Source organism: Falco naumanni, chromosome 5 (assembly GCF_017639655.2).
Source record: "Falco naumanni isolate bFalNau1 chromosome 5, bFalNau1.pat, whole genome shotgun sequence".
In the NCBI taxonomy this organism is placed as follows: Eukaryota; Metazoa; Chordata; class Aves; order Falconiformes; family Falconidae; genus Falco; species Falco naumanni.
Genome location: NC_054058.1, coordinates 9,681,474 through 9,697,118, shown reverse-complemented (window position 1 = coordinate 9,697,118; position 15,645 = coordinate 9,681,474). Strand labels below are relative to the sequence as shown.

The window sequence follows — 15,645 nt, the reverse complement described above, 5'->3', positions numbered from 1 at the left end:
CCGCCCCGGAGGGAGCGATGCGCGGCCCCTGCGCGGCGCTGAGCGCCGGGAGGTTTCTGGGGCGCTCCCGCAGAACGCGGGTTTGCGGCCACAAGCTGCGTGTTGGGGGTTTGCGGCCACAAACCGCGTGTTGGGGCGGCGCGGGGGCTGCCCCGGGACGGACGCGCTGCCGCCGGCGCGGGCCCGCGGCGCTCCCCCTCCTGCCCCCTCCCCTCCGTGCCGGGGCGGGGCCATGACGTCACCGGCGGGCGCGGGGCGGCCGGGCGCCGCAGTGCGGGCAGGAGGCGGGCGGCGGCGGGTGAGGCTCCGCCATGGTTCGCTTCGGGCTGACCGTCGTCCGGCAGTGAGTACCGCGGTGCCCGCCGCTGCCGGGCCTTGCGCTTTTTCTCGGCCTCCCCGCTGCCGCCCCCCCCCCCCGCACCGCTCCGGTGCCGTGACGCCAGCAGTTCCGCCCCCCCGGGCGGTCCGTGCGGCGCGGCTCCCTCAGGGGTGGCGGGCGCGGCCCCGTGAGGGGCGCGAGGCTCCAGGCCCGGCCCCCGGGGGCGGCGGGGTGGCCGCGGCGGGGCCCGGAGGCGCTTGGCCCGCGGGGGCCGTGTAGTTAGTGCTTCGGGTGTTGCTAGGCCTGTGAGCTGCTCGGTGCGTGAGCCCGGCCTGGTGTGCTTCGGCTAACCGGGTAGCGCAAGCCACGGCGGTACGGTTTGGCCCTGGTGTGGCGTGGGGTTATCCGTAACGTCAGCAAGCGCTGTTTGGGAGCTCACTCCTAGGACCGTTTTTCTGCCAAAAGCTCTCTGGTGGGGCAGAGAGCTCGTTTAGGAATGGTTGTCTGACATTTCTACCGTGAAACATTCCAGAATTGGCATTTGTGACTTAGGGTGAGGGTTTTTTTCCAGCTGCAGGGGATATTGGCAAAGATTTGTAGTTAATTAGGCTAAGTAGCTCCAGCCTCCTGCAGCAGACAGTAGTTAACTGTTTAATTTTCATGAAAGAGAAACTTTTTTTTTCTCCTTCAGCTTAAAACACTTTGCTCCAGTTGCACTGATCAAGTATCAGGGAACGGTTATTTTGGTGGGTTTTTTCCCCCTGTTCTGTCTGATTTTCTTCCTGTTAAAGAGTTACTATTGACTTCCCTTAAAGACCTGGATCTGCTTGCTGACTTGGTGCTGCGGTTGCAGCCTAACTTTCACATCAGCTAGGAAACATGGGAGCCAGAAACAATTTGTTGAAGTCTTCAGGTGGGACTCTTGCAGACACTTCAGAAGGATCCCAGTTCATTCATCAGGAAATGGATAGGAGTTCATCAGTCAGACTGTGCTTGCATCCACTGTGCTATCTTAGTGCAACTTGGGAAGCTGCATCCTGCTCTTTCCTCACCTCCAACTCGTGGGGAGCAGGGTGGACTCCATCCATCCTGCTGCATTTTCCTTTTGAGGCTGGAAGTAGCTGTCATGGCATGTGGTGAGCCTGAAGAATTAAATTGCTGCCCCCTGTGCAGGAAAGAGTTTAAAGCATACTAAAATGCGGTGGTTTGTCTTAAAAGTACTGGACTTCTGTCATCAGTTACCTATCGGGGGCTCATTTTGAGGGCTTTAGCACACCAGTGTTGATAGCCCTCTGTATAATAAGGAAGCAGCACACTTGGCCTTATTGCTGCAAAAACTTAAGCACGTGATACTTCAGTCAGGTGAGGAGTCTCAGTAAAGTCAGTACGCTTAACTTTGTACATGTCAAGTTTAGTTGTTAGATCTTTCCCTCCAAAGTAAATCTGCATATGGTTTTAGTTGCTCTTCTCTTGAAATACATGCCATCAGTTATGGTTTTCAAGGTAGAATATTTTAGTTCCTAAAGGCCATTCTACCACTTTTTCTACAGCTCTGTGCTCTGTTTCTTTAAGGTGTGCAGCCTGCTCTGCTGCTGTCTTTGATAATCTCTTGAATTGGCTTCCCTTTAAAGTACAGAGGTCCAGTTGGCTAGCATATGCTTTTCCTAAGAGGTCTCCAGAGTCTTCCTGCAGCTTCACCCTCTCCAGCATGGAGATGTAATTGTAATAGATAAATTATGCTGCATTTATGATAAATTTAAGAAATTACTTCCCATCCTTTTATTCCAGGCAGGTTTGTCGTGGTGAATATTGACAGCATGATTGGGGTTGGCTACTTGAAAATTTTTTGAGTTTTTTGTTGTAAAGTCTTTAGATACTTTTTTTTTTTTAAAAGAGGCTGTGCTGTATCTCATTTTTCATATTCAGTCAGCTGTTTCCTGTTGGTATTAATAATGTTTTTGAATGTTCAGTAAAATTGTTGTAAGTTAATTTTTTTTTAATTTATATTTTTCAGTGGAGAAACAAGATACAACAAAGACAAGATAGTGCAAGGTCAGTATCAGTTATTCTGCTAGCTTGTTAGAGATGGAAAATTATTCTTCCCTGCAAAATGTAAAATCCTGTAACCAACTACTGAAATGTTAAATATTGTTGCAGAATAATATTGTAAACATAAGAGACTTTATTTGTAAGCCAGGACATTATCTTGATAGCTTTACAGAACTATCTGAGTTGGTCTCCACAGAATATCAACAAACAGTGATGCATTTCTGATATCAACAGGAGTATTAGAAGAGTTCCTTCTTTGAAATGGGGGGGAAGCTACCTTGTTGTGATTTAACCCTGGCTGGTAATTAAGTACCACGCGGCCGCTTGCTCACTCCCCCCTCACCCAGAGGGACAGGGAGGAGACTTGGAAAGGAATGTAAAACTTGAGGGTTGAGATAAGAATAGAATAGAATAAAAGTGAAAGAACAATAATAACAATGATGACAGCAACAGTTATAATGAAAAGGGAAAGAGTAACATCCAGAGGGAAAGGAAGACAGGAACACGTGGTGCACAACACAACTGCTCACCACCCACCGACCGATGCCCAGCCAGTCACCCAGCTATACATACCAGGCATGGCATCCCATGGTATGGAATACCTCTTTGGCTAGTTCGGGTTAGCTGACCCCGCTGTGTCCTCTCCCAATTCCTTGTGGTTCTCCAGTGTTTTTGCTAGCAAGGCCTGAGGAACTGAAAAGTCTCACATCAAAGCCAAAACACAGCACCATACTAGCTCCTAAGAGGATAATTAACTCCATCTCAGCTGAAACCAGGACACACCTGTAATCAAATAAAGTGATAGCAGCACCACAGCGCCTGTTACTGAGTGTCCCCTAGCACTGTAGTAAATCTCAGTAGTATGAAGCCTGGACAAAGGGCTTCTGGGGCTCAGATGAGAAGTGAGAGTTGCAGCTGTGGTGAAGAACCAGCCAAGTGCACGTTTGTACAATGGGAGTTGGTAAGGAGCCACAGAAGCAGGTCAAGATCATGTGTAAAGGAAGATGTTGCCTTAACGTAATCTGTCACTTGCAAAAAAAGTCTACAGTAAAGCAAGAAAGAATGAATAACATTCTTTTTAAATGCTCGAATTGTTGAATCCCAGCTCTTTCTAGGAAGGTAGTCTTTAGACACAACTTTTTGAATGAGACTTCTTAATGACTATTGACTTGTACACCCAGAACTTAAAGCACTGAGCTGCTTGGATGTCTTTTGTCGAAAAACAGAGGCTCACTGCTACAAGGAACCTAGTGGGGTTGTACTCTGATTAAGTAAACTTTATACAATGCTGCGTGCTGTAAGGGAGACACATTTTCTGACGTTGCAATTTACAGTTCTTGCAACTTCCCCTGCTTTATGTTCTTAAAAATCCCAATGATGTCTTTGAAATTCCTAGCTCTCTGGGTCAAATGGCATGCAATAGGCTCCTCTCCCCCCTCCAGTGTAGAAAGTGAACACTGCCTTGTGTTTTGAGAGGTGTAAGACCTATAGCAGCGTGGTGGGGTCTGGGGTCTCGCATGGCTGAATTACAAGGTGCTCAGAACTCATGTTCTGGACCTCTGCTGCCCTGTCTTTTGCTACTGGAAGTGTATAAATGATTGTGCATTTGGTTGGTGAAAATTCTTTTTGTTGTTGTTCTGGGTCTGATGAGAATTGCACGCTCTCTGCTTTGACTCCCTACAAAAGTAAAATAGGTGATACAATTGTGGACATAGCAATTTGTTACAGGTTTGTTCCTCTGCCACAGTTCTTGGATCTCCTGGAGATTGAGCTGTGACAGGGAGACACCCATTTCATGCAAGCTGGATTCCCAAAGTGCTGGTCCTAGAGCTCTGTGTCCAGCTAGTTTTCCAGGCTCCTTTGGCTGAAAACAGTTTTTGGAAGGGTTGCTGCTTTTCAGCTAGGTTTATTCCATCAACATGCACTCTATGCAGCTGCAAGATCATTGGTGTTGGTGTGCAAGGTGGAGTATGGGGCAGAAAGAGACCACAACAGATTGTGTTTACATCAACTGTAAAATTCTTGTGAAACTGACTTTGGCAAAGAGTGTGTGCTGCTTTCCGTATTACGCAAAATCCCTTCTTGTTGCCTCATTTCTTCAAGGCATTGTCAATGTTAGGGAATGGGGAGGAGCAGGCATTTCATAGTTGTCAGGACTTGAGTCTCCTGATGTGCGTTTTTTTCCCCGGTATACATATTTTAGTATCAACAACACTATCTCAATTGCATTGTCCTTTTCCTTACAATCAGCAAATCTGTTTATATAGAGAGTTTCAGTTGTGAGATACCTCTTGCAGGAAGCCTACCAGTGACCGTTCTAAAAAGGAGAAGTGATTTGAAATGACTACTCATGTTTAGAAAATGTAGGTCTCTTGTTTTATGTTTATATTTGTCACATGCATACATTAATGTAAATATCATTAGTAATGGTCCTTCTGTCTTCCTAGCCTGTACTTCCTTTTTTCATACAATTTGTGTGACTGAATTTAGGGAAGATTACTTTTACTAATGGATGGTGTTACTGAAGGAGAAGCATTTTATTGTGACTGAGCAGATTCTTTATTGCTGTTATGCTTGTCTAGTTGCTAAATGATCTAAAATTTGCATGTCTTAATGTTGATGGGGGTTTTTATTTTGTAGGTCAAGGAGTAGATGAGCCGCTCTCTGCAACTGGCTTCAGACAAGCAGATGCTGCTGGTTTATTTCTCAGTAACGTGAAGTTTACTCATGTCTTTTCAAGTGACCTCCTCCGAGCAAAGCAGGCAAGTTCTTCTAGAGGCAACTGAATGTAAATACAAGCTTCAGAATTTGCCATTTATTTGCTGTTGATGATGCAAAAATAATACAGTGATGGAGAGCCAAAGGCTATTTTGATAGACTTTAGAACTGAAGTTTGAGTTGTGTAGAATTTAGCAAGGCCTCTATGAATAAGGATGTTTTAGTAAGAACGGCTCAGTTAGGAATCAATGAAGGCCAGCTTGCTTCGCAGGATGCCATGCAGTGTGTTCTTCTGTATTTGGTGTTACTTGGTGTGTGGGTATGTTCTTGCTAAAGGAGTAATCAGGACTTAGAAGTAACACAGACTGAAGTCCATTTTTCTTTGAAGAAACAAACCAAACTGGCTGCCGCGTTACTGTACTGTCTTATGCATTGTGACTGTATGCTGTATTTTTCTGAGGAATGCAGACCAATACAGGCAAGATCAAGTTCTGCTGTAAAGCCAGTACAAGGGTTATTAAATGTACAGAGAGGCTGATTTTTTGGCAGGAACATAATAGCACTCCTTGAGGCACTATTTTAACGGGTTAATTAAAGAGGAAAAAATGTTAATTGCTGAGTAGGATTACATGTGATTTCATGTGCAAGATTACAAAATACTAAAAAAAAATCAAGGAAACAGAACTTATAAAGGTAGAGGCATAGATCAGCTGTTCTAGGAAGGTGGTGTCTCCTGTGGGAGCCCTGTCCTTAGTTCTCTTCTGTTACTGATGCAGTGATTTCAGGAGATCTGTAGGCTTCAGGTGATTGAAACTACTAAATGATTTGTGATAGCCCTGCTGATTGCTTGCTTTTTGCTCTGTTGTCCTGCTACAAAAGTCTGTGAAGCCTTGCTGTAAACCAGATCAACAAAATCTAACATAAACCCCGCCCCCTTTTTTTTTTTCTTAAAATATTCATCATCACATTGCCCATTAGTTTTGCAGCACGGTCCCATAAACTGTAGCAGCACAACTTAGAAAACAAACTAGAGAGACGGAGGAGTGCAGTCATTGGATATTTGTAAAATGCATAATAACTGCCTTTAAGTGGCAGTGATTATATTTTAAAACGTTAATAGTGCTTTATAACGTTCGTAAGACTGTGCTATGTGCCTGCCTTAGGGGAATTGTTTTTGAATGCTCAGCCACTTGAGAGAGAAGGTGATAGTTTTTTTCCTTGTATTAAAGACAGCTTTTTCCATGAGAAGCATTTGCACTCATAATGTAGAAGACAGATCTGATTTTGGTCTTTGCATAAAGGAAATGTGTTTTGTTACTTGTTTGACAGGCTATCCAGCTTTGTGGAAGCTTTTCCAAAGATGTGTAAAGCTGCAGTTTCCATTTGCTTGGAACTCCCTTTTCTGGCAGCTGCAAATCTATGAAGAAGTGTCCTTTACTATGCTGTCACTTCATAGCTCAGCTATGAAAGGAATGTACAAGTTCCCTTGCAAAAGAGTAAAAAATGTTTTTTAAAGAAGCTGTTAGTGGTAAAGTTTAGTTTTCCTTGCAAGGTCTCCTGCATCGGCTATAGGCAGGGTGTGTACTGGTTACTGGAACCAGGAGAGTGGTATGTGGTCCTCTGGCTGCTGCCCCTGGCTGACAGCTCAGTGTTCAAGCCTGAGCAGGAAACGAGAAAACAGGGATGTGTGCAAAGAGAGTTGTACTGGCTGGGGAGGAATTCAGAGAGCTACAGGAGATGCAGAGTGAGCAGGTATAGGAAATGTGGAGAGAGGCTTTGCAGGGAAGTCTGTTTGAGAGAATAAGCCTAGGAGAGGGAGAGTCCAAGACTTGCTTCAGAAAGTAGCAGCGTAGAAGAGAGCAGGCAGACCTGCAATGTGAAAATACAAAAAGACTAGTTGGGCAGACCGGGACAATGCCCTAAGGCTTGTAATGTTAACAAAGCCTAACACCAAAGTCTGCAGGGGAACGTGAGGCCTACGGTGAGGTGCTCGTGCTGTTGGGGTACGAGCTCTGCAGTAGTGAAGGTAGGTTCAGGACTGGGGCAGGCTAGGCCCTGAGGAGGAAAAATCTTTTTGAGGCTCTTTTCCATCTATAAAATGGGGCTAATATCCCTGCTCTCACTGTGGTATTGTGAAGATTCAGTGATGTTTCTGAAGCATATTGATATTCTAGTAACAGATGGTGTAGGAGAGGTGTGAGGAAGTTAACCTCAGAGTGTATTTTGGTTTCAGCATGGTAAATGAGACTTCACGTTTAATATTTACACTTCAGAGTATGAACTAGTGCTCAGTAGGTGAATGTTGTCTATTTCATGTAGTGAGCGAGATCCCAGTCCTGGAGTAATTTTAGGATATAATCATATAATTAACTGTGCTATTGGTATATACAAGGAATTTGATTCAACTTTATCTGAATTTTGACGTTACCCTGTGGCAGAAATTTAAAGTTGCAACATAAAGCCTTTCCTAAGCAATACATTAAATAGGTCATAAAATCTTGTTAATACAACAAGGCAGCTTTTTGTGTGCCAGAATCCAATGAGCCTTTTCAAAATTAATTCTATGAATGTCAGTTCAATTGGATGTGGACATTTGCACAAGACTTCCAGCAGGTATTACCAGTCAAAGCTGTCTGTGAATCCAGTACAGTCTTTGTGCTTTGGTGCATATCAGAACAGCTGCAGGTTAGCTGTCCTTTAGTTCCCGTTACTGGCTGTGGCAGCCAGACCAGGTGTGTAATAGCCAACATGCTAGAGCCTGTATAAGATAATATTTTTTCTAAAGCGATACCAGAATTTCCTCTTGATAGTTGTCTTCTCTACCCTGCACCACCAAAATCACATTTCCTTGGAAGAAAAAAAGATAAATAGCACACAACTCCAGACATCCAGACTATTGTTAAAAGTGAACTAAGCCCTTTGGGTTTTCTCTCTCTCGGTCATACTACCAAAAGGCAGGTGAATACAGTAAGTTGGATGATTTTTTTTTCCCCCCAAGTGTGTCATCCAGTGCATTTTTCCCTTGTAACGCCAAGGCTGACACTTCAGTATGTTGCCAGCCTCCTGGCTTTTAACTGCTTTGAGTATTTGATTTCTGAGGTGCATTAAGTAGCCACTTGCTAGAAGGTAATTTCATTTGTTAGATACTATGTTTTTTGCAATCAGATTAACTGATCAGGTTTTAGGAACATACTGCTAGTGAGTCTGACTCATGTACTGCATGTAAAGAATGTGTCAGCATGATTGCTTTGTGAGTGGCAGTATACTCAAGAGAAGATGTGGGTTTTATCCTGGTAAATCCTGCTGCTGCCGTGTCTTGCTGCCCACCTTTTGTGGGTGCTAAATGTTTTCAGCTGTAATGGACTTTGAGTTGTGAAAGAACTATCAGAGTATTGCATCTTTTGTGGCCTGACACAGGCCACGTATCCAGTTCTGACAGAGACTACTAGCTGAACAACTTTTTATATTTTTCCTTTGGGTTGTTGGGTACTACTAATCATTGGCTGTGGTGGTGTAGGATGGTCTAGCTATCCCATGAGAAAACAGGTCATTGATGCAACTGTATATTCACTTTTTAGACTGCTGCCACAATTCTAGGAAAAAATAAGTTTTGCAGAGATTTGGAAATCAAGTATGATGCAAGACTTCGAGAAAGAGTAAGTGCCAAAAGAGTTTGTTTTGATACTGAAAAATTGAAAATGTAATTTACTGCTCGTGGATATCGCGGCCTGTTGAGTGGTGAATTTAACAATGGAGAGCACTGTTTGATGTGGTTTTAATCGCGGAAAACTGAACTCTTCACATCAGGTAGTATAAATTGTTCACACAATTGTGAAGCAAAGCCAGAATTTAGTGATTAGTGCTGTAACTGTGATGCTTTAGTGATTTAAGTAATATTTACATATAAAAGGAATTATCTTAAATGTAATAAAAAGCTTAGCTCTGTTTTCTAACCCCATATATCAAGAGTTAAAGATACTCCTTCTCTAGCCTGATGGCACAACGCGATGTTGGCTTTTTAGCTGTTTATACCTTTTAATTTGCACAAAGATACTGGAAAGCTTTCTGCTGTGCATGATACAATCTGCTTTCCTGATTAGCCTCTCTGCCTGGTAACAGGCGTAATTGTACATCTTGTTTTAAGTATGTCTTGATCAGAAAAAAAACCTCAGATGCTGGCTGTTTCTGCTAATACGAATCACCCTTCAGGTGTTGTACTTAGAGTGTCAGCTGAATTTTAACTAAGGAAATGCTACAAAACCCCAAGTCAGATGGCATATGGCCAGCGGGCAAATAAATGTTTATGGAGCAGAACATGATTGTAGCATTTCCTGTCTGGATCTTCTTTCTCTGTCAAATTCCAATTCTTACCCTGAAACCAGCAAGTCAAATGCCTCCCAGTTCTTCAATTGCTTTACCATCTGATGTTTTTGAAAAATGCTACGGTTCATGATACAGAATTTTAGAAAGAATAATCTTAGCACTCTGTTACACTTCCCCCCCGCCGCCTTTCATGGTGTTTGTATGGAAGTATAGAAATGCCAATACAGCGTCTGCAGGCCACAGGTTGTAAACTGCTCTGGATAACTGGAATTAAGTTTGAATTGCATGAAAAGTAGTAATGTCCTTTAAAAGAACTTATATCATTGACCCTATTCAGCAAGTTTTATTCTCTCATGCCTTTCATGAGAGAATCTGTCTGGAAAAATCTTTAAGATTAGAATTTAATTTTCAGCAGCTTCAGAGCACTTATTTCTTCATTTCTTTCTTAGTATTCCAAAACTGTCAATATTTTGCTTTAGAGAAGGGGATTGAGAAGCTGAAGTAAATGTGTTTCGGTGCATTCTGAAAACCATAATAATGATTATGGCATCTAATTGCATATCCACAGCAAGTGGATAGTGACATAGAAGTCAGAAAGCTTCAGTAATGAGTATGTGTCTATATCCTAGTCATCAACGTCTGGATTTCTGGAATGTGTGTAACCAGGTGTTTGACAGTATTGTATCAGCTCATACTTTCTCAAAATACTCATCATAACCACAGCGTTTTCACTGTCTTCAGATGTTCCAAGGAAGACTAAAGCTTTCCACTTGAATATATTTTTCATCTGTTAGCAGTAGTAAAGTATTAATCTCTAGAGGGAGAAGTATTAATCTCTTTTCCCATTGTTGGAGAGTTGCCTTGGAAAGATCTTCCAGATCAAAAATTACAATGCACATCCAAGTAATTTACAAGATGGATGTACATTACAGATGATAAATACTGTGTTTTATAATGTGACTTCTAATTATCCAGACTAACTAGCTGGTATATATGGATTCTTACTACTCCTTCTTGTGTATGAATAAGTGTGTCATTGAAGAAAGTTAATTGCATATTCTCTGAGTCCATTAGCATATGTTTGTAAGATCTTTTTTGCCGTTCTTGTTTTCTGAAAACACTGTCCACAGCAGTAATGTATGTCCTGAAAGGTGGGAGGTGGCCTTATTGTTTATTTTTAATAGTTAGGGTACTTGTGGTGTTTCATCCTTTGGGTTTTTTTGTTTTTCTTTTGTCTTTATAAAAAAAATCTGAGTTTAAAATGGGCTCCTTTGCTATGGAGATTTCAAAGGTCTGTAGAGAAAATGCTTGTTTCTTACTTGCAACAATTAATTCCCTGTAGTTTTTCTGCAAATGCAAAGTAAATGGAGTTTATCCTCATGTGAACAGCTACATATAGAGGTGTTTGGAATGTAACCTCATTTAAAAACACACTTTAATTTTGTGTGCTAAGAATGAGTGTCAAAAATGTAGAGGGGAAAAAAATCTCAAAGCCAAGATGCGGCTGAAGGTAGTGTTTTGAATGTTAGTACTTTAATGAGATGTAGCTTTTAATGCGTTTCTCTACCCAGCAGGTATATATATACACTTCATATATATACTTTAAACTTAAATAGCAGATACAAAGATACCTTCTCCCCCAGTATTGGGATAAAATTTAAAAGGTAGTTAAGCCTGCGCATTATACATGAGAATCCAAGAAAACAAAGCTGTTAGGAGATGCTCACGTTGGAAGTGGTACTGGAGACTTGATACGTCTTGCTAAACATGCTCTTCATGACTTGCCTCTCACAGAAATACGGTGTTGCAGAAGGAAGGCCTTTGACTGACCTCAAGGCTATGGCAAAGGCTGCTGGAGAGCAGTGTCCTTCATTCACGCCTTCTGGAGGAGAAACACTGGATGAAGTATGGTATTTATTTATTTGTGCCCTACTTTCTAGGCCATTTTATCAGTGCAGATACAGCTGTTGTGTACTTAGGAACATCTTACTGGCAGCTTAGCTCAACTGAAGGTAGTTGTTTTCCAAGCTAAAGACACTACTTGACCTGATTATAGTGGCTGCCAAGTAGGGAATCTCTTTAGAATTAAAATACTGTTTTTGAGATTGACTCCTCATGAAGCTGTCATTTGCAGAAGGACAAGGCAGTTGTCAACTTGTCAACCTTGGCTTTGGAGGGCAGAGAAGTTTTTACATCATCCAGTAACTTACCATTGATTTCTGAGACGTGCCTGTGATAAGCATTTGTCGTTTAACTGATATAATTGTATCTCAGACTTCTAAAAGCTGAAGTCTCTTGCATTCTTCACAATGTACTCTTCTGCCCCTTCTCTTTAGGTAAGAGAACGTGCAAGGGATTTTTTTGAATTTCTGTGTCAGCTAGTGGTTGAATTGGAACAGAAGGAGCAAGACACGCATGGTGCTGCCAGCAGAAGCTCAGGAACATCTGAAGAACCGTTAGTTTTCCCTTGGACAGACCACTGCAGTGAAGCAGAACATAGCTCTGATAACGGTGGAGCCTCTAAAATATTAGATGCCAATATATTAGTGGTGAGTCATGGAGCCTACATGAGGAACTGGCTTGGTTATTTTGTTTCGGATCTCAACTGTACTTTACCAACAGATTTAACAAAGTCTCAGTTGTCTTCTGTCAGTCCCAACACAGGCGTTAGTCACTTTGTTATAAAACTTGAAAATGGAAATTTGTTAAAACCTGAAGTCACATGTGTTTGTCTTAATCAAGACTCTCACTTAGTGGATGTAGGAGCTGAATGTGTAGCTGAAAAAATGTTTTAAGAGTCTTTGTAAGGGCAGTGGGTTTAAAATCACTGTTATGCTAAGCTTGGGAAAGGTATCTGTAGTAATTACTGGGATTGACTGGAGTTACTGACACTAAACTGCAAAAGATGAAGACATGCAGCTGCTTATCAATCTTAAAATAACATGATTTGCATGGGCCTGATACCCAATATAAGTTGGCACTAGAGAAATAACACAAATGTTCTTTATGAACAGAAACAGAATGCTTCCAGTCACTTGCATATCTGCCTCTACAGTGCATATTTTTAAAAACTTCTTTTCATTAGTCATAATTATTTTGGTTATCTCCAGGTAAAAAAGTTGGGGAGAGGAGAGGAATGGTACCTCAAAGATGAGCTGTACTGTATTCTTTTTTTTAAAAAAAATGCTATATTGTAATATTAAACATACATGTTGTCTTAAAATAACTTTTTTTGAATGCAATAGTATAACCTAAGAATGAGCATTGCCTAGTGGAAAACATTTGGTACAGAGCAGGGGGTGCGTTCCTGGCTCTGGTACTAAATAGCTGTGAGACTCTGGGCAAATCTCTTTTCCATTTGTAAAATGGTGATGATGATATGCCTACCTCGCAGGAGTGTTTTGTAAGAAATGGTTAGTGACGTTGAGACCTCTGTTGAAGAGCACTGTACACAAACATAAAGTATTTATTTTTAACTGTAAGCAGGGTGAGGAGCCTTGTGCACGCACAGTTGAAATAATGGTGTCTCTTCTGAAGAGGAACCTTATCAGTAGGGTGAGTTGTACCAGACTAGAATCCTTCTGTCAATGGCAATCATACATTTGATGGATGGATGGTTTTGCCTAGAGTAGGCAAGTTTGATTGCTTGATGATGGCTTATAGTTGCTGTTAATACTGCATTCTTTCCCCACTGGGGTGTTTGTAGTGTTACTGTGTAAGCTTATCTGGTTTCTTATTTATAATAGCCACATACTTTTTGTTCATTTGCATATTTTAAGCCTGTTAAAAGAAATAATAAAAATTAAAGGCTCCTGAATAGAACTCTCATTTTGTCTGTATTTCTTTTGAGGTAAAAATCTTCGTTAATATTACTCTATGAAGCTTTGCTCAGATCATGTAACTTTCATTTGTTTTCTGAAAAAAACCAGACTGATCTCTTACTATGGAAAAGAGCCCTTTTTTGGTTTGGTGGACCAGGGCTATCCTGACTTTTACCTGAAAGAACCCCTTAGTGATGTTAAAATGTTAAGGACATACTTGAATTGCTTGCAACTGTACAAAATGAACTCTTTGACCGAAGGTTTAATTTTTTGTAATGTTTAAAACACATTCTGTCCTGTGTACTTTAAACTACTAGTAGCCCATAGAGAGGAAAGCATCTTCCCTGATGTTTAAAAAATGGATACTAGTAACTGGTGTCAGCGAGGATTAGTCTTTCAGCCTCTAACACATATATAATGTGAAGGACTGGACACCCTTACGAATTTAAATTGGAGTTTTATACTGAACTTGGGCATCAGTAGGCTAAACTCGTTACTTGCTGATCAGCTGGCTTCCTTTCTTTACAGATATAAAGGAAAGCTACTTCGTTATGGCTTCTCTTTCCCTGTATGAAACAGTTCGTAAATGTACAGCTGAATCTGGGTGAAGTTTTATGACTAGGGGTTTTCCAGCAAGCACAAAATCCTCATAATACAGAATCCTGGGAAACTTAAGATTTCTCAGGAACATAAAACCAAGCTTCAGTCAAAATGGCTTTATTTCAAGTTTAATTTGATGTAAGCAGTCTTTGCTCTAAACAAAGGTATTCTTAAGCAAAGTTTTCCAGTGCTATTCAGAAGAAAAAAATTCTGAATTCAAACAGTCACAATAAAATGTTTAGAAAATAAGTAAATTTTTTTTTGAGAAAACCAGCCAACTGGAAAAATCCTTGGTAGCCAACAGTTACTGACATTATGTGCGAATACCACCCAAACAGTCAGTTTGTATTTGTGAAATTAAAAAGGGCCTGTTTCAAATCACGAGAACAGAGATGACAGTGGTAGCTGGAGGAAGTGCTCAAGACTTGTTTAGAAGTGTCCATAGCTCCTTTTCACAAGTAATTCCTTCTTTAATACGCTAAAGGAATGAAGTTTTGTACATAGGAGGAGAAATGGGAATGTGGGCTTTTGCACAGGCTCCTCAAGCTTCTTATGAAATGTGTCTTCCTGGAGGGCTCCTGAGTACTAAATTGGTGATCACAGCCAAAGAAGGTAGAAAAGTGCTTTTAATTGTGACTACTAACAGGGTTAATGGCAGAGGGTAGGATGGGAGCTCGTTCTTAATTTGCTTGTGCCTGGTAGCGCCTGTTTATTTCAGGAAGGCTAGTTACATAGCAGGAGACTATCCTGTTGGTGCCTTAAATAGCTTGAACTTCTCTGCAATTGCCATGTCCTGAATTTTGCCGGTCATTCCATCCAGAGTGACCAAGTTGAAAATGCGCATCCTTCATCAGCTAGAAAATGAGTGGACACCTAATGTGTTTTCCTCTGTAAGTCAGTAACTTTTTTCAAATATTTCAAAAGACGCTAGTGATTTGTATCCTTAGTTTAAAAACCTTTTTGTTTTCTCGCCTACCCTCAAGCAGGTTAATTAACATTGTGTTCTTGCTGATGAGGTAAATATCTTATGGGAACATCTACTTATTTGGTAAATGCTTTGCCACTTCTTGGGTAATACTCTTCCCATAAGGATTTTTGACTCTCCCTCTGTAATGTCCTTTACCTTCTTTGATGTATTTGTAGGTGGAAAATTTAGACCCATCCTAAGAAACCTGTCTTTATGATGGTTTTCTTTAAGTTAGTGTTAACAGATTCTTTCATCTTAAGTTAACTCTTACGTAGGGCAAACTGATGGTACAATAGTGAAAAACACCAAAGGGTCAAACTGTTCAAGCTTCCTAAACAGCTCCAATGTTAACAAAGTAACATTTTTCAATCAAAAATTTATGAGCCAGAATCTCCTGATGAAGGCTTTGTAAGGTAAGGCTAAATTGGTGCAAACGCTTCTGCCAGTGGCTGGGGCAGTAGCAGCAGTTAAGCGTGTTCTGCAGTTGCCCTGTTGTATTCTTTCCTTGTGTCTCTGCACTTGACATTGCTGGAAACAAGATACTGGCCTAGGTGATCTTATAGCCTGCCCTGATACGGTTAAACTTTTCATTTCACCTTTGTTATATCTGATGTAAGCTTCTCTATGTGTTAAAAAGTAAATCTGTAATTTTGGAAGCTTCTGAAGTTAATTGTAAAGCCTTTTTTCTTTAGGTCTATGTGTAGTACTGGTCTTTTTAAGTCTTTAAATCGACACGGAAATGAAATCTTTCTTCTTTCTCCTTTAATAAAGTATCTCTTGTACATTTGTACAGTAATTCCGTACCAGTTTATTGGGATCATGGGGAAGGAGAGCTGCAGTTATAGATG

The 15,645-nt window shown here is 41.2% G+C and overlaps 1 protein-coding gene across 1 annotated transcript; it reads left to right on the top strand.

Annotated features, from left to right (window-relative positions):
- The first annotated feature begins 237 nt into the window (after window positions 1-237).
- TIGAR (TP53 induced glycolysis regulatory phosphatase) lies at window positions 238-13,231 on the top strand. Its single transcript, XM_040596308.1, has 6 exons — window positions 238-343; window positions 2,334-2,371; window positions 5,009-5,130; window positions 8,665-8,742; window positions 11,204-11,314; window positions 11,746-13,231. The coding sequence occupies exons 1-6, from the start codon at window positions 312-314 to the stop codon at window positions 12,202-12,204; spliced, it is 840 nt and encodes a 279-aa protein (XP_040452242.1). The 5' UTR covers window positions 238-311; the 3' UTR covers window positions 12,205-13,231.
- Window positions 13,232-15,645: the final 2,414 nt, after the last annotated feature.

Coding starts and splice junctions, on each gene's coding strand:
- TIGAR (XM_040596308.1), top strand. CDS start 312: ATGGTTCGCTTCGGGCTGACCGTCGTCCGGCA. Junction 344..2,333: donor GGGCTGACCGTCGTCCGGCA/GTGAGTACCGCG, acceptor TATATTTTTCAG/TGGAGAAACAAGATACAACA. Junction 8,743..11,203: donor ATGCAAGACTTCGAGAAAGA/GTAAGTGCCAAA, acceptor TGCCTCTCACAG/AAATACGGTGTTGCAGAAGG.